The following is a 25,411-nucleotide window of genomic DNA, read 5'->3' as shown; positions in this document are numbered from 1 at the left end:
TGGGTAACTTGTTACTCCGTATTGAGTAAAAGATACATTTATTTCAAAACAAAATTGATGAAGATGAAAAGGTAAATCAACTTAAAGAAGTTAATTCTTTCAGTTCTCGCCCGCTATTTTTGCTTCTTGGATATACATATAAGCTGTTATGAGTAAAATAATGCATTACTTACAACTCATCACATTTTTATTTATATGATAATAGTGATAGTGATTAGTTCATATATCAGTGTGTGAGTTTATTTTTTTGGAAACTCGACCAAAATATTAACTACAAACTCAAGCTTTTTTTTTTTACAGTATTATGGTTTCAATTTCGTATTATTTGTTTTATTGAATTGTAACTTATTTGCTTTATTATCATTTATTCAACATTGCTTATGATATTGTTTTGGTTTCTAAATAAACTAAGAAATACTATATAAAATCATATTACTGAAACAATTTGATATTTAATTTGTCTTTTACAAAAATTCCACGAATTTGCTGGTCTTAAGCTACTAGTAATATTAATAATAATTAATATCAATAATTTGAATAAAAATAAGAAATTAATTTTCATTTTCATTACCAAATCAATTATTAAAATTCAAACTAGTTGAAATTTAAATTAGTAGCTGAAAATTAGGAGTGCGAAAATATATGATATTAATATTAATATTATCATCTTAAATAATTATTTAACGATTAAAATTCATATACATATACGTAATTTCAGATGATTTATTTTAATTTGTTTTAGTTCGTTGTTATATAATGCGCAAAAAAGTATAAACTGTGTGTGAATGGGCTACAGCCCATCATAAATCAAACGTAGCTCCAGCATCATACATCTATTGTGTTTTTTTGTTGAACTTTCTTATTTTTTTTGAAAAGCCAACATTATCATTAACAACACGAAGAGCATGTACAAGATCTTGCAAGAAGCAAGATGGCCTATGAGAAACACTATAATCTATACATCTCATAACAGAACTCGAAACAAAATTTTGCTATAAACTATACATGAACACACGAAATATCGAGCTACACTCTAAGCGACCATAACCATGTTATTAGCCTACACCATCCCTGTTGGAATCCATCGAGGTAGATTGACGAGCCATTCGAGCCATTCCAATTTAAACACGTGCTTGCGATTAGAGATCCACTCATATGTTTTAGTTTGGATCTCATTAACTAAACACAGGACCATAGTATCCTTATTGTTGAACACCTTTGCATTCCGGTTTTTCCAAATCATGTACCCCGTCACCCACTCCACCGCTTGCCAGATTAGATGACCTTTAGGAGACAAATTGATCCCGGACCCACGAAAGCACTCGGATACGTTAAGATTAGTAGCAGATCCAAAATTCCACCACATATAAATTCTGTCCCAAACCTCTTTTGCGAAATTACATGAGATCAAAATGTGTTCGATAGATTCCAATCCATTTTCATAAACATGGCACCTAATCGAACCCACGTCAATGCCACGTTTATACAACTATAGTCTAACTGGTAATCTGCCCCTCAAAGTTCTCCAAGTGAAGATACCAATTGATTGCGGCAGTAATCTGTTACGCAAGGTTGGGGCATAACCGATTGTTCCGAGCAGTTTTTCATCTAGCATTGAAGAGGCAATATTTGTCGTATATTTTCCGTCCCATGCATGCTTCCATCTCCAATAATCATTCTGATTGTTGCTGCTGCAGACCGTGTTTATAAGCTGTTGAAGGTCCATTAACTCATCCGAAACTCGTCCGCTGGGAGTTCTTGTCCAATTCCAATTGTACATCCAACCCTCGGTAGTCCAGTAAATTCTGTCGGAGACTCGCACATCCACTTGCACTTCTAACCTGAAAAGTATGGAGAAACGATCTTTGAGAGGGCAATTGCCCACCCATCGATCCTCCCAGAACAGTGAGTCCGAAGCATCGCCAATAACTTTTACAAAACTTGAGTCAAGGTTTAGGTCAAGTTTTGAAAAGTCATTGTTGATATCAATAATATTTTTCCAGCAAGATTTATATCCCTGAGAACCGATGTTGCACCCTAAGCCCCCATCCCGCCCGTATAAACTTTTAATGATTTTGACCCAAACGAGTCTTTTTCATCCCGAAAACGTGCCCACCATTTCCTAATTAAAGCCCAATTTTTTGCCTTTAGAGACCCAATATTAAGTCCCCCCGATCATAAGGTAGAAGAACGGAATCCCATTTAACCCAAGAGAGTTTATTACACTCACCCGTACCCCCCAAAAGAACTTACGTCGCATGCTTTTGAGGCTTTTTAGTACACACATTGGAGCGCGGAAAAGAGAAAAGTAGTACAACGGTAAGCTTGAAAGAACTGACTTGACAAGCGTTAGACGACCCCCGAATGACAATGTTTTGGACATCCACTCCGACAGGCGCTTTTGGACTTTTGAGGTGACCGGGTTCCAATCACTTAACTTTGACATTTTTGACCCGACCGGTAAACCATGGTAGACAAAAGGCATAGTGCCTTCCTTACACCCGAAATGATTTGCAATCGTGTAGCATTCCTCCTTAGGGACTCCGATGCCATAAATGCTACTTTTAGAGATATTAATTTTGAGGCCCGAGGCATCTTTAAAACATTTTAGCACCTTCATAACACTACCCACTTTTCGCTTACGCCACTTACCCAAAAAAATAGTGTCGTCCGCATATTGTAAATGAGTTACCTCAACGTTCTGATCCCCGATAATAACCCCATGTAACAGGCTGTTTTGTGCGGCAGTCCTGGCAACAAAATTGAGACCCTCACTCGCAAGAATGAAGAGAAAGGGTGATAGAGGGTCCCCTTGATGGATACCGCGTTCGGGTTTAAATTCCATTGTGGGAGACCCGTTCACCAGAATCGAGACCGAAGTCGAGCAAATACACGCTTTCATCCACTTTATCCATCTCTGGCTTAACCCAAGTTTGTCTAAGATATCGAAAAGGAAACCCCAGTTCACGCTATTAAGGCTTTAGCAAAATCAATCTTAAATATGAAGCTTTTCATTTTTTGTGTTTCAGAAATTCCACAACCTCGTTAAGAACCAATGCAGCATCGAGGATAGATCTATCCTTAATGAATGCACTTTGTTCGGAACCCATAACCTTCGGTACTACAACCCGAAGTCTGTTTGCAAGAACTTTCGCTATCACCTTGTAGTAACTGTTGATCAGGTTAATGGGCCTGTAATCGTTAAGCAGAGAAGGATCATTTACCTTCGAGATGAGTGCCAAAAAAGACGCGTTACAACCATGTGAGATTTCCCCGTAAGACCAAAACCATTGGAGTGCCTTCATCAAATCATCTTTAATTGTGTCCCAGAACCTTTTATAAAAGCCAAAATTGAAACCATCGGGTCCGGGTGCCTTAGACTAGCCACAGTCTGAAGTTGCCTCTTTAATTTCCTTTTCATCGAAAGGTCTTTCAAGAAATTCCACGGCCTCGTGTGATAGTTTGGCATGATCGATGTCACCAAACCTGGGTCTAACGTGTGGCTGCTCAGAAAACAGCCTTTTTTAGTGGGCATGTACCTCGTTCTTTACTGCAGCTGGATCTTCTTCCCATTTACCATCAAAGTAAAGATCCCGAATATTATTTTTGCTATGTCTCCTCTTGATTTGCGAGTGGAAAAACTTTATGTTCTCGCCCCCTTCCGATGCCCATTTGATTCTTGCTTTTTGTCTTAGCATGTCTCTTTTTTCTTTATCTTTTTTAAACCATGTGTCTTGACAATCTATCCATCGCAATTGTTCATTTTCGTCCAGGTCCCTGTATTCTGCAATATGTTCCCATTGGTCAGCCTCCATCATCAACTTTGATAAGTCGTCATCTAAGGAGCCATACATACTTTTGTTCCATGCTTTTAGCGCGTGTTTGACCTGCTTATGTTTTTTCCTGAAACAAATATTGGGTCTGTTACTAGCAACCTGAATATCCCAGGCCTTTCTCACAATTTCTTCCGCCGCATCACGTTCCAACCACATATCGAAGATATAAAATGGTTTAGGCCCATAGTCAAGATTTCTGTCACACAACATAATTGGGCAGTGGTCAGAAAGTTTCCTTTCCAATGCCACCAAAGACAAATCCCCCCATCTATTGGCAAAGTCCGAAGAAACCAAGAACCAGTCAAGTTTACTAAAGTTGCGACCATTGTCACAAATCCAAGTAAACTTCTTACCAACTAAAGGCACTTCCATTAAGAAAGTTTTATTAATAAAGTCATTAAACATCCCGGCCCGATGACTTAGGAAGTTTGTGTTTCTTCTTTCATCGATGCATCTAACTTCATTAAAATTGCCACAAAGAATCTAATCGCTATTATGAAATTCCATAAGCTTATCTAGACTATCCCGAAAAACTTTCTTGCCCGCTTCATCACGTGGACCATACACGTTAACAATGATCATTTCAAAATCTGAACCTTTGAATTTGCCTTTAATAGCTAAATAGTATTTACCCTTAATTGCTTCATTCACATCAAAAGAAAGGGTATCCCAAATGGTGAGGATACCACCTACCCAGTTCCAGTTTTTGGATATACCCCATAAACGTTCAACCCACACATCATTTAGAATCCCACACTTTGTTTCTTGTACAGATATGATCATAGGCCACTCAATTCTGCAGATTTTATTGAACCAACCCACTTTCCCATCCTTTTTGAAACCACGAATATTAATAGAAATAACCTTCATTATGAAACTGTATTGAAACGAAGGTGCTCAAATCGACACGTTTAAATCAGTCCAGCGGTCCAGACGAGTCCCACTGTTGCCCCAAATTCCTTGGTGTTAAGACTGCAATCACTTGACCCTGATAAATGATTATTTGGTACCTATGAGTCAGCAGAAGGTAACCGTTTCTTCCTATCGATCGCCTTTCTCTTGAATTTGCGCTTCGAAGCCCCAAGACGCCGTGCAATTCTTTTGACATTTGAGATCTTAGATGATGAATTCCAACTTCTGACTCTTCTCCAAATTAATGTTGGATCCCTTGATAGCGAATTAGATCGATCAGAGTTACTCTGATTCGAACTGCTGGAGGGCACATCGAAAATCAATTTCTCGTAGAAGTTACTCTGATTTGAACTGCTAAAGGGAACATCCAAAATCAATTTCTCGTTGAACCCTAACCCCTCATTTTTTCCCCCGGGCAAACTGGATGTGTGTTCTTGTTAAGAATTAGGATTAGTGTTCTTTAAATCATCTTGGACGATTACTGGATCACCTTGTAATTCAGGCTCCCGAATTGGGCTACCTCATGCCCCATGTGTCCCTGTAGAATTCTTTTCAGGCCTAATATCAGGGTCTAGAACTGGATCACAATCATTACAAGCTTTAGCCCCATTACATTTTCAGGCCCAGAACCTGTTTTTGGGCTTTGTCCATCAAGTTTAAGCCCAATACCACAAGTATTCAAGGTATCTATTTCAGTAGCCCCACCCCTAAAAACCGTGTCTGGCACGCGCGTGTGAGGAGAGCAGTTTGTTTTTATTGGTTGTTTTTTGGAACTTACACAGCCGTCATCTCCTACCTCGAGAGTTGTAGTATTATCGTTAACCGAAAAACTGTTGGTGGTTTCCAGACGTCTGGACCCTTGACCTTCTCCGACAGTCTTTTGTGCTTTTTCCAGCAAAATCTCCATTTCTGGCAAAGGATCTTCATCCTCATCAGAATCAACCTTTGATCCCCTAAGCTCCCCTTCCTCCATTGAAGCCTCTGATGCCCAATCACTTTTTGTATCACTCCCTTCGTCTAAATCAATCTCAAAGTAATCCTTTGGATCTTCAAACACTTTTGCAAAGAATGTAAACTCATTGCATTTGATTCTTAGCTCATCATTCAGGAACTTATTACCATGCACTTTGGTTAGAACTCTACCACAAAAGAGATTTTGGTTACCTTCGAAACTACAGTGCCAAAAACCATACCATACCATCCAGCAATCTTTTTAAAAGTGACTTCATTCTAACATAAAACAGGAACCCCGATGATATTGAGCCAAGCCAATCAACCTGAAACCTTTTCTGTGTGTACCCATTTTTTCATACACGAGAACCATCGTTTGAGACAATGGTCATTATCGTTTAGGATATTTTCCGCCATGTTAGGAGAGGAACAGACAAGCAAAACATCCAAACCCCCCAGATATTTAAACTCGATATTGTTAAAACACTCATCAACCAAGATCGTGTTGAGATTCTGAAGAATGTCATAAGACTTCACCTCTGCCAAAATAGCTCTTTCCAATACTACTCGGTTATTTTCATGCTCGTTTATAGTGACCATCCGACTTTGAGTCGAAGTTGCCTCCTTGAATACTTTTGCCCCATCTTGATTCCTACCACCACCTGCAGCATCTATGTATGATCTACCATCTATTGGTTTCCATACTGCTTTCGTACTCGTGTTGTGATTACTTTCTTTGGCCTCGGTTTTGTAGTTAGATTTTTGTCCCGACTTGTCCATCTTCTGCTTATCATCAGATGAAATTCTCTCTCTAGCTATAAAAGCTTTCAAGAATCCGTCACCGATGCATATTTTGTTAAGCTTTAGTACAAAGATCTCCCTATTAGAAACCCCTTCGAATCTGACGAATCCAAATTTTTGACCGTTTAGGAGCCTTTTTCTGGCGATGTACACATCGTTAACTCTTCCATACGGTTTGAAAAGTCGCCATAGATCTGGGACCTTCCAATCTTCTGGGAAGTTGTAGATCATAAATGATGACACTCGTGAGTTGATAACCCTTGAGAAGAAGTTCTTAACCCCGTTACCGTTGTACTCCTGTCTCCCCGATCTCTGCTCCATGTGTGAACCTGCAAGTCTCTTGGCATTCCAACAATTTTGGACTGTTGTCCACTCACCCTCTCTCTCACAGTTGGTTACACACTCTCTCATCTATTTGTGGAAATTCTAGTTAAACTTTCTTATTTCTTACGGAGTATTAGTTATAAACGTGTTTGTTTTTTTTTGGCTAAAAAAGTAAATATTATTTGTGTTATATTTAATTGTATTATTATTAATTTTTTATTAATTACTCCGTATTATTATGAGCTAATTTACTTGGATGAGAAGATTTTAATGGTGGACGATAGTACGAACTTGAATTTTATTCGATTAATATAAACATGTTTAATATTAATATATATGCATTGGTATATTAGGATTAGTGTGGTTATCTTTAAAAAAACTGTGATTTTTAAATATAACTTCATCTATTATATATAATTTTGGTTTATAAACTATAGTTAAGTTATATGTGGTTAAGCTGTAGAAATCGTAATTAATTGTTAATCGTCGTTGTTTTTTTTTTTTTTTTTTAAAAGCAACTTTATTACAAAAAATAAAAAACAAATATACATGAGGTGCATAAAAGCATGCACATACACAACACACTTAGATTACATATACATACACTTTTAAAACATGCAACTAATGATTACAAACCGCAACGATTTAGCCCAGATCAATGTTGTTAACCATCGGAAGGCTTAACGAGTTAGGATGCAACAACCATTGATGCCAATTTAACGACGAAAATTTTGCGCGACCATTTATTCATTCGAACGATTTTAGTTGAATCTCACTAATAATTTTAGGAGTCGACCAATTTTCATCACGGAATATTTTATTGTTTCTATTTTTCCAAATTAGATATCCCGTGACCCACTCAACCGCTTGCCACATTTTATTAGAAGATCCCGATAACCCACTAATACTCGAACCACTAAATAGATTCCCCATGGTTGTGGATTGACTAAACCGAGCACCCCACCACTTAAAAATCCCTACCCAAATGTCTCTTGCATATATACACGTAAGTATGGCGTGATCCACCGACTCAACTTCCGACTCGCACAATGGACAAAGATTGGATTATCACTCAAACCAATATGATCATATTAATCAATTAAACAGTTGAGATTTTTTTACACTTACCTAATTATGATTGTGTTTATATATATAAATTATATATTAGTTATAACATTACCAACATGTTTACATATACTTATTGTACTTACATGACTTGTTATACTTGCATATTTGACATTCACTTATTTTACTTTTATGTTATATTACATTATATTGTTACCTGCTCTTTTTACCTATACATATCGTATTGGAGTATACATTATTCATGGTAAAGTTTCTATTTTATCAACTGCACTTGTATATTTTTACTGCACATATCGGAATTCATGGTTCTTTCTGGCCGGAGGTCCCTAGGAAGCAGCCTCTCTGCTCTACAGAATAGGGAGGGACGACTTCCTCTACCTGGGGACCGATAGGTATCCGTGGGTGGAGGAATGACTTCCCTTTTACTTTAGGGTAGAGGAAAGGACTGTCTACATCTAACCTCCCCCATACTCCACTTTAGTGGAATTGGGTATTGTTGTTGTTGTTGTTGTTGTGATATATTAGTTAGAACAGATAAATTAGATATTTATCTTTATATTAAGTATTACTGTAAATATTAGATACTTGTTTTTGTAAGCTATAATTTGTTATTTCCTAATTATTATCGCTCAAAGTTTGTTGTCTGGATTTGTTGACTATTGTTCCTTCAAAATCTAGAATTTTTTTTTTTAAAATGGTGTTTTTTTTAGAGTAATTACAGAAATGGTTTTTTAATTTTTTTTTATAGAAATAGGTAAACCGGTGTTTAAATGGTCGTTTTGTCAGTGTATGGCCAAACCGGCATTTCATTTGCCGGTTTGGGTCTTCGTAAACCCCAACCGTATATATACGTTATACGTTGTACATTTTTGACAGATACTGATGTTTACTACAAACCGTCAATTCATTTGCCGGTTTGGACCCTGATATTTCACTGTTTTTCCAGTTTTTTCAGTGTATTATTACTGCAAAGCTGCAATCTATCATGGCATTGTTTGAGTTTGCATTTGATTTGCCAGCCAAAATTTTTATTTATAGAGTTATGATTGATATCAATAAATCTCAATTCCATAGTGATTACATGTTTTTCTTTAATAACTAAAACACCTCATATTACTGACAACACTAAAACACCATTATATTCATCACATACAATGGCCGAATTTACTGGTTTTATGGTTCATTTTATTTGAGTTGGTAGAATTACATTTCAAAATGGGTGGTTAACTGGTGATGAAACATCACTTAGAACCAGTTTTCCACTAAACCAAAAGATTAATTGCATGCAGTTAATGAAATGGCTTATAAATCCGTGGGTGCTGATCCAAGAACACATACATTGAAGATGATTATGTGGAATGATTACTTCAGCAATGCTTGTCCGATTGAAATTCACGACGATAGGTCTTTGGAAACAATGTATTTTTTGGCTAGTCAAAATGCACATTACATTGTTCAAATTGAAATTTAGTTTGAGCAAGTCTTTTCGACACAAGGATCCGGTTTTGTTGATCAGTTACAAAGTTTAATTCAGTCTTCTCAAGTTACACAAACCGGGGTCGGTGGTGCATCGACATCTCAATCACGAGGTGTGTTTGTAGATGAACATGAAGATGAAGAGGTGGGTGAAGAACAAAATGAAGAAGTAAATTCCGACGATGGTGCGTCAACGAGTGATGGTTCCGTAGAGAATTATAGTGTTGAAGGTGATATATCTGAAGATGATCAAAAATTGATCGAGTGGCCAATCCAACCTATCGTGAACCATCATTTCGGGTTTCTTAATGTTGAAGAAGATTCTGGTCGACCTGCGTTCGATGAGGATGACGGGCTAGGATGGGATTGTTATAACGACGACAGTGTAATTAGAAAACGAATGGTTTTTAGAAATAAAGAAGAACTTATATCCGCTGTTAGGAATTGGAATATCGATCGACAGAGAGAAATATTTGTTGAAGATAGCAGACCAAAATATTATAAAGCAATTTGTTACACAAACTGTCCTCATTACAATGGTCCAAACCAAAATAGACGATGTCCTTGGATGGTAGCTGCTACAATGAAAATAAGGATAATGTGTGGATAATTACAAAATGGTTTGAGGGACACATTTGTTATGGAAGCGTGCAAAGTAACAACAATCGTTGCTTAACCTCCGGTATAATTGCTACTGATATTATATCTTATATTAGTCAAGATATTGCATATGAGGTTAAACACATCCAAACTCACGTAAAAAAAGTTTGGAAAGTGGATATCTCTTATGCAAAGGCTTGGAATTCAAGGCGTATTGCAATTGAAAGTTTGCTTGAAACTTGGCAAAGCAACTTGACAGAATTGCCCACATATGTCGATGAATTGTTTCACAACAATCTGGATACTATTGTTCGATGGGAGTTTGTGTAACATCCCGCCTTTTTCCATTTACTTTTCATTTAAATAATTTAAAGTCCGTTATTTAATTATAACATCTCTCGTTTACTCTACGTATTTAAGGTAATTTGTTTGGTTAATTCATGCACCCGTATTTAAACTTGAGGGACCAATGTTATCAAGTGGGCGAAGACATGACTAGGTCAACTAGTCAAACTTCTTCCTCCTCCATTCATTTCATCCTCCTCAAACTTGATACTTTCACTTTATGCTCTCAACACCCAATTCAAAGAATCATCATCCATTTTCGATCTAGCAAGCCAACATCAAAACAAATTACATATTCAGGATTCTTTCATCTTCCTCTTCGAATCCATACCAACATCATCTCATTTGGGTAACTTTCTAAAAACACTAGATTTTATGTTCTTGATGTTTTTGACTTATAAAAGTATTAGTTAGTGTCTATGGCTTGAGTCTAACATGAATATATGGTTTGTATGCTCGATCTTGTTGTTTTAAGTGTAACTAGCTTAAACTTGAAAGTGACTTGATTAATCTTGAGATTTGGTTGATCATATGTTGTTAGATGTTAAAAGTGCATGTATTAAATGTGTTACTAGCATCACTAGCTTCATTTTGATGTGTAGGTTGATTAAGAAAACTTCATTAACATGATTAAGGATTTTATGATTGTTAGTTAGGGTTTGGTAGCCTTGAATGTGATTTTTTGATGCATTAAAAGTCTTGAAATGTTATTGGTAAGTGTTTAGTTGTATTGTATGCGTAATTACCTACGAAATGGCCTATTATATATGTGCATTTAATTCCCGAATCATCAATGTGCATTTATGATCTTGAATGCAATAAATGATGAACATTTAATGCGAATTTGGTTGTTGTAAATGTTGGATTGATTGATTAAATGTGCTTAGTTATTTTCCTCGTCAAAATACCTTTCCAACGATATAAGATACATGTTTTAAGTGTTTTCGGTTCACAATTTATGTTTGATTGAAGTTTTGTTCGTGCACTTATGAAATTTCAGCAAAGCAGAACCTGTGTACCAATTTGGACACCGTCCAAGTCTTTGGACACCGTCCAGCCCTTCACTGCTGGATGCCGTCCAGCCTATTTGGACGCCATCCAAATGAACTACAGAATTCTGTTTTGGTTGGTCGTTTACCGTTTAATTCTAACTATGCTACGCACCTCCGATTAACATGTAACTTGTTCCAACATGCTCATATATGATCATATAACTCAGAAAAATTGTCCGAGACCCGACCCGAACGTGTTGACTTTTTCGTTGACTTTGGCTTGACCAAAGTTGACTTTTATTCAAACTTAACCGAATACTTATGCAATTGTTCTAACGTGCTTTTTTACTTGTATCTTGCATGAAACATGACAATTTGACTCACATGCTATATTAATTGAGTCGTAACGAGCCATAGGACTAATTGAACACTTTGACCGACCGTGTTTACCGTTATTGATACAACCTATTTGTTTAGGTCAAGACTAGCATTCGTTTCTTGTACACGTTAACTTTGTGAAGTACATTTATATTCGTGCACTCAAGATGAGATCATAGCCCCACTTTTACTCTTTTATACTTATACTTGGGATGAGAAAACATAAACGATTTATACTTTTATACATTGAACACAAGTACGAAAACAAACATTCCACGTACGAGTTAGAACAAAAATCCTCAATTTAATTATCATTAGTTACACTTGTAGGGTGTAAGCGAGTAATTATGTTGTGTGGCCATACGGGTTTGACGAACCCTCATTCGAACGGTTCGCTACCGTTAGCGAATGAAATATAATTTTATCGGTATAGTGTATGTTTTAACAATATGGATTCAGAGGTAACATTCAGTTAAGCCTTGAAAATTGGGTGCTCGTGATACAAACAACATCTTTGGAATGCAAACGATTTGGATAATCAACTTATACTAAATCTTGTGGTTCAAATACATACGTTTACTAATACACCTATGATTTCACCAACATTTTTCGTTGACAGTTTTCTATATGTTTTCTCAGGTCCTTGAACGCTAAGTGATACATGCTTCCGCACTCTATTTTGATACTTGCTTGGATGTCGAGTATACATGCATACATGGAGCGTCTTTTGACTTAACTTAAATTGTGTCGCATAGGTTTCAATTGTACTTAAAACGTTGTAACATGTTTATTCGTTGAACTACTTTGTAAACCTTGAAACATCCTTACTTTTGAAATGAATGCGACATATTTTGGTCAAACGTTGTTTTAAAGACTTATGACCATGTGACGGGACCTAAGTAGACGGCGCCGTCAATGACGATTTGTCGGGTCACTACAGTTTGGCCCTCAAGTAGAATATAGTGTCCACACATTCAAATATGTATTCTGGGCATTTGGCCCCGCTATTATGGCATACCAACAATGTATTCCTATACTTTGTATTGATGGGACTCATTTGAAGGTAACTACATTGGCAAGATGCTTACAGCAGTAGCTAAAAATGCTAACGGGCAAATTCTGCCTTTTGTATTTGCAGTAGTTGATAATGAATCGAACGAAAGTTGGGCTTGGTTTTTGGAAATGGTCCAAACACATGTTAATGTCAGTAAAAGAGAATTGTGTGTTATATCTGATCGTCATGTAGGTATACTTAATGCGATGGCTAACCAGCAATATGGTTGGCATCATCGTTATTGCTTGCGCCACATTCGTAGTAACTTGATGACAAAGTTTAACAGAAACACCGAGTTAAAGAAGTTGTGTTGGAGGGCCGGTTCCACGATGCAAAGTAATAGATACAAACTTGTAGTGCGTGGAATTAAAACATTGAGTAAGGCAGTTTGGAAATATTTAGAAGACGCTGATATTCATAAGTGGACTTTGTATAGAGACAGCTTTCGTTTGCGTTGGGGTAACTTAACAACAAACACAGCCGAGTCGTTGAAAAATGTTTTGCGTCATGCACGTATGATGCCAGTCAAAGCGTGTATGGATTATACATTTCACTACACAAGAGAGCACTTCAACACGCAAGAAACAACTGCTCATGAATGGCAAGCACCACTATCTAAGTCTATTTGGACACAATTTCAAGAACGTGAAAAACTTGCTTTTGCTTACATGGTAACATGCTATAACCAGCTGTACAAGGTTCAATCTACATATCAAAGAAGCGGTGATGGTGGGACAGAGTACACTGTTAGATATTTGGCCAAAAAGTGCACTTGTGGAAGATGGCAATATCAAAGAATGCCTTGCTCTCATGGCATTGCAGTATGTCGCATGAGAAATAAAGATCCAAAAACCTTGATTAGTATATACTACACTACTACCACGTGGAGGGAACAATATAGTTATCACTTACATCCATTAAGAGATGCCACATACTGGACCACAGCAAACTGGACAATGAAGGCCGATCCAACACGATTGATCACACATTGGGGTAGGAGACAATCACGATGACACCATAATGGGATGGATGAAAGGCACAATAAAGATACAGGTCCACTTAAGTGTGATTTTTGCTCACAACCAGGTCATAACATTAATTCGTGTCCTACTATGTTCGGTTAAGAAATGAAGTAGTTGTAACCGTAGTTATTTGTGATCAATTGTTGTAAGCGTAGTTATATTGTTGTAACCGTACTTATGTTTTCAATAAAAGTGTTGTTCGTAAAAATGACAATGATAATAATGAAATCGGCTATCAATAAAGAGAATGATAATAATAATAATAACTCACACCTATTACAACTTATAGTTTGAGATGCAATTTTACAAGTTGACAACAACACTCAATACTACTGTCCGTTTAAATAGAACTAAAAAAAAAAAAAAAAAATTAGCATGCAAACCGGCCTTTCAAATGCCGGTTTGATTGTTTCTACGGGTCCCAGCCCAAAACCCTAATATGCGTAAACTATAAAAATATTCAAACCGGCATTTGAAATGCCGGTTTAGATGTTTCTACGGGTCTACATCGAAAACCTAAAAACCGTATACCAGTTTCCTATAAAAACACCCAAACTGGCATTTGAAAAGCCGGTTTGGTGTCCAAACTGACAAACCGACAAATCAATGCTCAGTTTACCTATTTTTATATAAAAAAAAAAATTTTAAGCTATTTATGTAAAACCTATAAATATATTACTATTTTGAAAAAAAAATTCCAAAATCTAAAACACGTTAGATTTTTAGGGTCTAGTTCATTGTCATAGATGCCATGTTAAATAATCAATTATTATCAGAAACAAATCCTTCGGGCCCGGAAGGGAAGGAGGTGATTCGGTATTTAAAGCTTTTACATGCTTGTGAGAACGTTGGTGTCGCGTAATTGATTGATGAAGCGAAGGCGATCGTGGCGGTTATAGACGAGGCTGATATTATTCTTATATTTAGAGTTAAAGTTTACTTTTGTTTTGATTAGGTGGTGTATCTTGTTAGAATGGTTGTACCTCTTGCCCTAAAAATTGATGATTATCCGAGGAGGGAGCAGCTGAAGAAGTTACAATCAAGACAACAAGAAATTGATTGGCTAGCCCACAAGCAGGTCTTATTTTAGCTAGAGAGAACGTGAGTCCGGTATACGGTATACAGGATACAACATACCTGCTTGTGGGCTAGCCTTCAAAGTCTTCATTTCTTAATTGTAACTTCTTCAGTTCCTCCTTCCTCGTTCATTGTCAACTTTTACGTCAAGAGGTAAAACCCTTCTAACAAGATCCAACGCCTTATCAGGATGAAGGTAAACTTCAACTCCAAAAATAAGAATAACACCAGCCTTATCTAAAACCATCACAAACGCCTTCTCTTCAACAACTGATTTCGCAACACCAATATTCTCACAAGACTGTAAAAGCTCCGAATTCTGAATCATCTCTTTCCCTTTTGGACCCCGACGGTTTAACAACGCCAATATTCGCACAAGCCTATCATTGGCTATCAAGCTTGATCTTGTGAATGCTTTATTCTGAAAAAGGACTTGTTGGGACCAATTAGTTTTACTACAAATATGTGTCTAAGTTTCTAGCCAACTCAGCTCAGGATGGTGATTCCGGGGATTATTGGGGAAGAACAATTTGTCTACATTTGTTAGTAATAGTTTTAGTGGCAATCACTGTGGAAGAACTTAAGGCTAATAAAAAAAATCTCTCTGAATCTGATTTTGATTTTGAGAAAGCATTTGATTGCACTGATTGGGATTTTTCACTCGAAAACATGGAGCACATGTGTTTTGGAAATAAATGGAGAATGTGGATAATAGCTAGCTTGTTTGTCCTCAATACAATCTCAGTTCTACTAAATGTGGATGAGAGCCTTTTGTTGCCGCATACTTACCCGAGGAAAGAAACACCTGAGTCGTCCACAGTTTTCAAATAACTCGTTTAAGTGGAGCTAGTTAGCTATGCCAACAACTCCCTTGTTTCCTTAAAAATATAATGCAAGTACAGGCACTTCAGTCACTCACTTTAACCAAAACTAATCCACCACACTACATATATCCATGGATGCTTGTCTATATATAAGCCACTGCCCTCAAACTATCTTCACAAAGCAAATTACATATATTCAAGTTATCAAGCACAACACTTGCTCAAAATATTTTTTTAATGGATTCTAGTCATTCGGTTAAAGAAAGTGGCGATATTGTGATCCCAGTGAGGGATGTCAAGTCCTCTAAGTCATCGAAAGGTGTACATCCCGTTAATATTGTGTCATCCACCACGAAAGTTGACCATGTGCCGCACGTTGCAGGGTGGAAAAGAGGTGTTGGCATTATTGATCTAATTCTAAGGATATGCGCGATTATTGCTACTATAGCCGCAGCTGCGGTTATGGGCACTACTAGCCAAAACCTTCCATTTTTTACTCAGTTGTTTCAGTTTCAAGCGAGCTATGACGATTTCCCTACGTTCACGTAAGCCAAATTAAAATACTTATTTCATGACGCGATGATGGTATATTGGACGTTTAATCAATATAACGATTTTTTGAATGTTTTATGCAGGTTTTTCTTGGCAGGAAACGCGATAACATGTGCATATCTCGCGTTCTCTTTACCTTTCTCAATAGTTTGTATCGTACGTCCACATATCGTCGGAGCTAGGATGTTGCTTCTTGTTTTCGATACGGTAGGCCTGATATTTTATATCTATTTTCACACCATTAATATACATGTTATTTAATTTTGTCTCTTATTTGACTTGAACCCCCAACGCTCACAGATACATTAAACCAAAAAAAATTTAGTAGTTAAGCAAACATCACAAGATGGCCTGGCGGTTGACTTCGTTGTAAAATAGTTTCAGATTCAAATATCAGACGTTACCTTGAAGGTTTTGACTGTGACACGGAATAAAAAATTGCACTTTTTGAAAAAGAGAGAAAAATGCAGTGTTAAATTTGAGTAGGAAAGGTTTTATGCGAGCTGGTAAATATGATTAAAGGTTGATTATAAAATAAATAAATTAATAATATGGATATATTTGATGAATTATGATTGGTTGGAACCAATATCACACCGCCATCACATTTTTAACTAACGTCCCATAATTGTCAAATTTAAGACGGTACTAACCCGACGTCAGAAGGAATGCGTCAGATGAGGTGGCCACCGTTGACGGAATTTGATGCCGTTAACCCGGCGTCAATTTTTGACGCACTTTTCCGTTCGTTCCTTTCTTGACGATACAAACTTCTTGCGTGAGATTTACATTGAGCCAATCATATGTTTTCTACATTTATATTTATTATTTAATTTATTTTTTTCCCACCCAATTTCCAATCAGATTTTACCACCTCACCCTTTAAATATTTGACACAAAAACTTGACATTTTAGGTTAACGGAGGTCAAGTACAGTCACAGTCAAAAACCCACTTTTTCACCAAAAAGTGCATTATTCGCCTCTGACATCACAGTCAGGGTTGGAAACAGTCTAATGCCCCGTAACAAGCGTTAGGGGCGTTAAATTAGGCCAACATTGAATCCAACGCCCATCTAACGACGCGTAAGATGTGGTCTCACTGACAAATAGCCTCAACTGAAAAACCATTGTGGTTTACCCGTTTATGAAAGCTCGACTATCATTCAGTTATTTAACAGTTTTAAGTTTATATAATCGTAGTTGGTCTTAAATGTACATTGTCTAAAAGCTGGCCTAGATACACATGTTATTTCATCTTTGAAGAACATTCTGTTAAAAGTTTCTTCTTATATCCTATAGAGTTGACACTTGGAGATAGAACTATTTCTAGACCAATCATTTAGGCCTTAGTACACATGTTTCTAACAACAATATTTTGATATTTTAGCTAGCATTGGCTCTGACAATTGCAGCTGCATCAGCGGCTGCAGCCATCGTCTACTTGGCACATAATGGAAACCCCAACACGAATTGGCCAGCGCTTTGTCAGCAATTTAACGAATTTTGTCCACGTGTTAGTGGTGCAGTGGTGGGGTCCTTTCTTGCAGTTGCCATTTTAGTGGTTTTGGTGTTTTTATCTGCAGCTTTGCTAAGGAGTAACTAACTGCAAGTTGTGTTATCATTTTCATTACTGAAGTGTGCTCTTTTATTTTATGTTATTTCGCTGTTTTTTTATGTTATTTCCCTGTTGTATTTATGATTTAAGTTGGTTTCATTATAATGTAGCCAGCATTTTAAATATGGATGGGTCAAAACGTCAAATAATTCACTTAAAATGAAATGCACAAAAACAATCTAAATGCAGGTAATCTAGTGTAAAAAATTAAAATGTTTATAGCTAGGGACGAATCATTATAGGGGCAGGGAAGAGGCACTCGTTTCATATAAAATTTATTAGCACTTTCAATTTAAGCGTTTGAGTTTTCACATCAACTAAATCAGAGTACGTTTAAAGAAGATACGACCAAAAGATGACAACTTGTTAGATATGTAAAAGTTCCCCTTTCATTCACCTTTTGGGTCATGGGCTTTTGGTTTGGGAGAAAAATTTAAGTTTTTGAGCAAAATACGAAGGTTTTTGGCGGCGAACTTAAATTTTACGCTTCAAAATTTCAAATTCGGAGGCAAAATCAAAAAATCCACAATTTTAATCCTGGACATTTTAATCCACTGGGGGCAGATGCCTCTCCTGCCCCTATGTAGTTTCGCCCGTGGCTTAAAGGCAATATATAGATAGGATAACAGGAGTTAGAATCAAATAACGATTCTATTTTAACTCCTGCACTTGGGGGCACAAGTAGCGGAGCAATACCTATGGAACAAGGATTCCAATATTATTCCTCATCAAGTTGGAGCATGGAGATTTTGAGTGCCAAGCTTGTCAAGTAAGAATAGTAAATGTTGGATACCCATTCCTTTTGTGAGAAGATCCGCAATTTGCACTTTTGTTAATCGTTTTTGTTACTTATCATCGAATGTTGTAGGAAAGCAAAGTCGGGAATACTTTCTTGTTATTCTACTAGTACTAGTATAAGTTAAAACCACAACTTCGCGGATATATTGAATATTTAAAAACTTATTATTTTTAAATATTACTTCAACAATTAATTAATATCAACAAATAAATAATAATTGATAATTAATTAAGAGATAGATAAATAACACTGATTCGTACAATCACTTTTTAAATTGTACAGTACAATACGGTAAGACATATTTGATTGTGCCTGACTAAAATTTAGTTGTGTACGGATTATCAAGAACGCAAGCTGGGATTACATTGTTGAGATATGGAGCCTTTAAACAAAACGGAAAGAAATTGAAATTTTTTTTTCCGCCAAGTTTACTTATGAAGAAAGATTTCTTTTTAGGAAAGTTGTTTACTTGAAGGTCAAATTTAACTTGTGTAACAAGGTCAGTACGCGAGAAGGAAAGTTCCTAATCCTGACAGAGAAGATCTCGCGATCGCGAAGAGTAGGGTCGTGGTCGCAAACCCTAGCTTGGCCAGCAAGCTGTTTCTTTGTTTCCTTTTGCACTATATAATGTAAACCCAACCTCCTGTAATTGTGTGAACGAAATTATTAGTGAAAAATCTCTGATTTTCGTACGTGGACTAAACTCTTCTCCAAGTTTGAAGTTGGATGTAACCACGTTAAATCGTTGTGTCGTTTTTCTTTATTTTATCGTCTTATGCATTATCTAATTTGTTTGTAGTTTGTGGGTTATGTTTTGTGATTGACGATACCACATGCACATGTCTTGTGTTGTTGACTGCACAAATCCTAATATACATTTGCTTCAGTTTTATGAGGTAAGACAATTTTTAGTAAAGAAAGCATTACTCAAATGTCTTCGCTACTTTGTGTCACACCAAAGTGATTCAATCATGATGTGCGTTAGTAACTTATGAATAAATAATTGCCAAAAACAATTGATACTAACGGAACTAAGACCAAATTTCTAAAAAAGGATACAATTTACCGAGAAACATCGAAAACACCACCTCCTTCACCCTTCTATAACCAATCATACTTGTCCACCATTGCCAAAAAGTATGTTCTAGTTTGTTTATTTACATTTATTAATTAGAAAAATTATATGAAAATGCATTGAAATTTTACAAAATTTCTGTCGTGTACATCAAACTTTCAGATCTCCTATTGTATGCATTCAACTTTTAAATTTCTCCTATTGTATGCATTTAATCTGTCCGGTAACTTCTAAGTCACCACAATTTCAAAATTACATCATTAATTCCTCATGTTGTCAAATATTACATCAATTGTTTTTCTAGACAAAATTACATTCTTGGTCCTTCTTCATCTTCTTTCATCTTCTACCCTTCTTCATCTTCTTTCATTTTCATCTTTTTTTTCCAGATTATGTTATTTTTTATTTATTGACTAGGATCTTCAATCTATGTTTATTTCCATGTCATATTTTATTTTCTTCATTCAATTCCTTCATATGATCCTGCCACTTCTAAACATGTTAAACACCTTCAGTTTACTTAATGATATTGTAACTTATTCATAAAGATCCGACCACTTCTATCCGTCTTCAATTTTAAAGTGAAAATGAATCAAAGGTATTTCATTGAAATTGAATTGATACAATTACATGATAAGCATATATATATGCCAGTAACTACCACTAAATACAGTTACATCCAAGTAACAAGATGAACAAACTAAACTGACCTTTAACTACACATCTAACTATAGTTTAAATACAGTAAGTAAAGTATCCAGCATGCTTGTTGTATATTGTAGACGTTTCTTCCACTCCATAGTGATTCACAGAGTTGATAGAATGATGAGATGTCAGAGTTGACTTTTGAGAGTCAAGCTTTTGCAGGTTTGACTTTGGTTGACTTGTGGTAGCAGCAGATATACCTTTAACCCCCCTCCCGTGACGACCCGGAAATTTTCGACCAAATTTAAACATAATCTTTATATGTTTCCGACACAATAAGCAAAGTCTGTAAGATTGAGTCTCAAAAAGTTGAACTGTTTCATATATTCAATTGACCTTTGACTGTGCCCGATGATTCACGAACAATTAATTGTAAATAGATATGTGTGTATGTATATATAAATATTAATTCGAAATATAATTTGAGGTATTATATGTTATTGTTATTAAAAATTAATAAAATAAAAATAGGATATTATTATTTAAAATATATCTCTATATATAAATAAAGTATATTAAAAATAAATATTAAATGACTGTAATACTCGTTTGATGTTTCGATTGATATTAAGCAAGTTAAATTCAAACTTTTGTAATTTTAAAATAAACGGTGATACGAAAATGAGTTCTTAAAACTTTAGGCTTACTAAAAAAATGTATTTAGGACCTAGTTATTAAATTTTAAAACTTTTTATATTTTACCTGGGGTTGGGAGTGAATAATTAATGTAATTTTTTATTTAATAGTTAATGACTGAATTTTATACCATAATGACCAAAATAAATAAATATAGTTAATTTAAAAATATGAGATTTTCCTGAAGACTTTTATCCACCACTGATTTAACAACGGAGTACGAAACAATAGTCCGTGAAAACTGTCGGTAGTATATGGACAACTGATATTCACGAGTGTTTGTTAATTGATTATTATTATTATTTTATTATTACTTTATTCTCAAGTGCTTGAAGTATCCGTAAACTGATTGCACCAATTTATGAAATTGAGATTCACTGTGTTTGTTTGATATTCATCTCCACTAGTATTATAATTATATATATATTTATGACATCGATTCTTCACCATTAAACTAACTCTACTCCCTGCAAACCATCAACTATTAGTGAATTCTCAATATTTTGTTTCATTTAAAATCTAACAGCACATATATGTGACCAATACCATTATCTTCATCATCAAACTAGTCTCTTGTAAACTTACTACCACTACTACGATGTTGTTTGTTTCATTCAAGAACCAACCACAATTACCCTCATCGTCCACCATCCACAATCGTAGACCACCATGCTTAAACCATCAATCAACTTCACTATGGAACACCACAACTGGTCATATTACTCTCTATAATCATTTACAAACTCAAATCAACCGCCACCTTATCATCAACCGACAACAAACCCATTTCTTTTTTGTTCGGTTAAACCCACTCGAGAAACCATCCTCAAACCGTTCACCACTACCCTGCAACCATAACCCATCAGATGTGTTCTTCCATTCCTGTCTTCTTACTTGTTTGTCGAGCCACCACAAACCACCAATCACCACAACTCACTTCTACCGTCACAACCCACTTGTTTCGTTATTTATTATTACTCCGCGATTTAAAGGTCCGGCCAAGGACACCATCTTATATTACCCGTCACTGTTACCATAGTTATCAAGGGCTTCATGACTTTGCTATGAAGATGCATATGAATGATTTCTTCAACAATAATCGGCGACATCTTTTCGTAAAAGAGCTTACTTATTTATTTTACAATTTAATACTCCTGCCCGTCTCCTGTTTTCACTTCGGTCAACAATCTTAAATCACCCCTTTAAAACTACTACTGTTCCGATCTTCTATTTATTTTTTTAAAAAAAACGATACTCCGTATTACAAACCCATGTCTTTCTTCTATTACTGTTTTCTCGATCGAACACCACCCCAAAACACACTTGTTTTCTGTTGTTTGCAGCCGTACGCAACACCACTAAAACCGCTACTTTTATCACACAACACCACCATCATGTAATCACCACCATGAATCATCAAATAATCGACCATCTTTCATCCTCACCCCTCTTCTCTCTCTCTCTCTCTCTCTCTACAATTCGAATTATAACCACGGTCACATCACCACCTTCAATCTAATCACCACCGTCGACCACCACTTTATATCACCAAACCGCTGCAACTCTTCGTTTGATTAAACATTCATTCGAACACCTTACACCTTCTTTGATCAAATATCGCTGCTGCTGTGTTTGTATTTCATTTTAAACCAAAAAAAGAATATGATGGGAACGTGCTGTGAAGAATATGGGAGGTATGATATATTATAATACCTCACTTACTCAACCTATATTAAAATTCGATGCAAGTGGGGTTAGTGAATACCTTTGTGGCCGACTAATGAAAATTTAAAATGACGTGCCAATTCATTTTGATAAAGTTTATAATTATTCAACTCCAGCTATAACCGACCCACTTTGCAAGTTGATGTGTGAAAATAATGTTTTTTATGGTGATGATGTGGATTGCATGATGACCTTTGTTCCTACTCGCAATATCTGTTTCTGTTGGATTAAAAAGCGTAAAAGGTGATTTATATTGATGTTAGCAGCAAAGTTTTGGTTACAGATATAAACCGAACTATATTGCTATTTTTTTTTCTTTTCTTTTCTGTAGCTATCACTCAAAACCGATACCCCTTCATTCCTATCGACTAAATTAATTCACAGCTGGTGGAGGTAGATAACTGTTCGTAATTGAATCCTTATCTTTCGATTATGATATAGATAGTGGGAGATGACGTGGAGATGAGGGATAAAAAAAAAATGACTGCCGAATATGTTTGCTACCGATGGACAATTACCCAACCAAACCCATCAAAAGGGTTGTTGGATCGGGCCATTGATGGGCTACTACATTTCTGTTTTAATGTTGGGCTGCTATTGGGCCAACAAGAACCACCGGTCAGTGTTTGTATTGATATTCACGATTCTAACCTTAAAACCGCTAAATTAATCCTTCTGTTTATATGATGATGATGATGATGATGATGATCGTGAGTTGATGATGATGCGTATGAAAATGATGATGCCTTGATGATACTTTGTTAATGAAACGACTAAGATATTGATTATGATTAAGGATGATGATGATAGCGGGTTAAAACGAAATCATGTATCATTTAAATCAGAAAAGTAACAATTGGTTTAATGGTTTGAGCGTGTGGGTGGTTAGCAAGAGGTCGCTGGTTCGAGCCCAGACAACGACAATTTATATATTTTTTAGCTTGTTTCCTTTAAAGGTTCGTGAATTCAAGGCCAACCTTGCATTGTTCAGTTCTGTCGTATGCATATTTTTACTACAAAATATCGTATTGTGAGTTTCATTTGCTCCCTTTTTAAATGCTTTTGCAATATATATTTTTAGGACTGAGAATACATGCGCTGCTTTTATAACTGTTTTACGAAATAGACACAAGTAATTGAAACTACATTCTATGGTTGGATTATCAAATCGAATATCACCCTTTTAGCTTGGTAGCCTAAGAATTAGGGAACAGACACCCTAATTGACGTGAATCCTAAAGGTAGATCTAGGGGCACTAACTCCCCCCATACTGGAAAATGGTATGCTTTAGTACTTCGAGTTTATATTATACAGATGGATTTCTGTTTTGGGGATATTCTATATGCATGATGTTAATGTCGGTTACCAGGTGTTCAATCCATATGAATGATTATTTTTTGTCTCTATGCATGGGACGTATATTTATGAGAAATGGAAATGAAAATCTTGTGGTCTATTAAAAAGATGAAAATGATTGTTTATGATAAACTAATGAACTCACAGGTTGACACTTTAAAACATGTTTATTCTCAGGTATAAAAGAAATCTTCCGTTGTGCATTTACTCATTTTAGAGATATTACTTGGAGTCATTCATGACATATTTCAAAAGACGTTGCATTCGAGTCGTTGAATTCATCAAGATTATTATTAAGTCAATTATAGTTGGATATATATTATGAAATGGTATGCATGCTGTCAACTTTCGATGTGATGAAAGTTTGTCTTTTAAAAATGAATGCAATGTTTGTAAAATGTATCATATAGAGGTCAAGTACCTCGCGATGTAACCAAATGTAATGTATTCGTCCAGATGGATTAGGACGGGTCATGAAAGTTGGTATCAGAGCGGTGGTCTTAGCGAACCAGGTCTTGCATTAGTGTGTCTAACTGATAGTTGTTTAGATGCATTAGTGGGTCTGGACTTCGACCGTGTCTGCATGTCAAAAGTTTTGCTTATCATTTCGTGTCAAAAATTACCTGCTTATCATCCTTAGAAAATTACCTGCTTATCATTCTTAGTCTAGACATATTTTACTGCATTGATTGCATGAATAGTGTATAGATAAATCCATATTTTAGTGTATCTATTACTGTAGACTTTATCTGACACGTTTCCTTAATTTCCTCCGTAATCTACGGGATCTTCTGTACTATATTAGATATTCTATATAATTAGAATATTATCCGATAACCAAAAATCATTTCATATCGAAAATCCTCTAACTGATCATAAGAGATGGATCCTACACCTAGCTTGGATTCCATTAGTTCTAGAAGCAATTTCGAAATGCGTATTGAAGTAGACTACGAAGTCATTGAATCTGAAGTGTCTCCACCGTTTAGCTATTTTTCTTTCTGGAGGAGATGGGGGTGGGTCCGAGACTTACTCACTTGATGGAGAAATGAAGAAGGCGAGCCCTACCGCGAACCAAACTTACCTCCTAACATCGGAGAAAACAATGTACTCATCGGTGAACCTATGCGCAACACTGTATTTACCCTTCTTGCTAAAGTTTTCCACCTCGAAGGTCACATTACTGCAATCTCAGAAAATATTCAACCTCTACTTCCGAATACCAATTGAAGGGGAATATTAGAAGAAGTTAGGGAACTTCGAATTGA

At 36.0% G+C, this 25,411-nt stretch overlaps 3 protein-coding genes across 3 annotated transcripts; 2 read left to right on the top strand and 1 right to left on the bottom strand.

Annotated features, from left to right (window-relative positions):
• Nucleotides 1-3,011: 3,011 nt before the first annotated feature.
• On the bottom strand, nucleotides 3,012-4,208 carry LOC139875865 (uncharacterized). The gene is made up of 2 exons (XM_071863157.1): nucleotides 3,540-4,208; nucleotides 3,012-3,224 (listed from the first exon to the last, which is right to left on the bottom strand). The coding sequence occupies exons 1-2, from the start codon at nucleotides 4,206-4,208 to the stop codon at nucleotides 3,012-3,014; spliced, it is 882 nt and encodes a 293-aa protein (XP_071719258.1).
• An 8,573-nt stretch (nucleotides 4,209-12,781) lies between these two features.
• On the top strand, nucleotides 12,782-13,768 carry LOC139875864 (uncharacterized). The gene has a single exon (XM_071863156.1). It carries the CDS (start codon nucleotides 12,782-12,784, stop codon nucleotides 13,766-13,768), a length of 987 nt encoding a protein of 328 aa, XP_071719257.1.
• Nucleotides 13,769-15,915: 2,147 nt separating this feature from the next.
• Nucleotides 15,916-17,834, top strand: LOC139877755 (casparian strip membrane protein 1-like). Its single transcript, XM_071865179.1, has 3 exons — nucleotides 15,916-16,223; nucleotides 16,314-16,437; nucleotides 17,619-17,834. Exons 1-3 carry the CDS (start codon nucleotides 15,916-15,918, stop codon nucleotides 17,832-17,834), a joined length of 648 nt encoding a protein of 215 aa, XP_071721280.1.
• Nucleotides 17,835-25,411: the final 7,577 nt, after the last annotated feature.

The sequence above is a fragment of the Rutidosis leptorrhynchoides genome, chromosome 11 (assembly GCF_046630445.1).
Source record: "Rutidosis leptorrhynchoides isolate AG116_Rl617_1_P2 chromosome 11, CSIRO_AGI_Rlap_v1, whole genome shotgun sequence".
Lineage (NCBI taxonomy): Eukaryota > Viridiplantae > Streptophyta > Magnoliopsida > Asterales > Asteraceae > Rutidosis > Rutidosis leptorrhynchoides.
The sequence above is the reverse complement of the archived record's forward strand: the minus strand, read 5'-3'. Positions and strand labels throughout refer to the sequence as shown.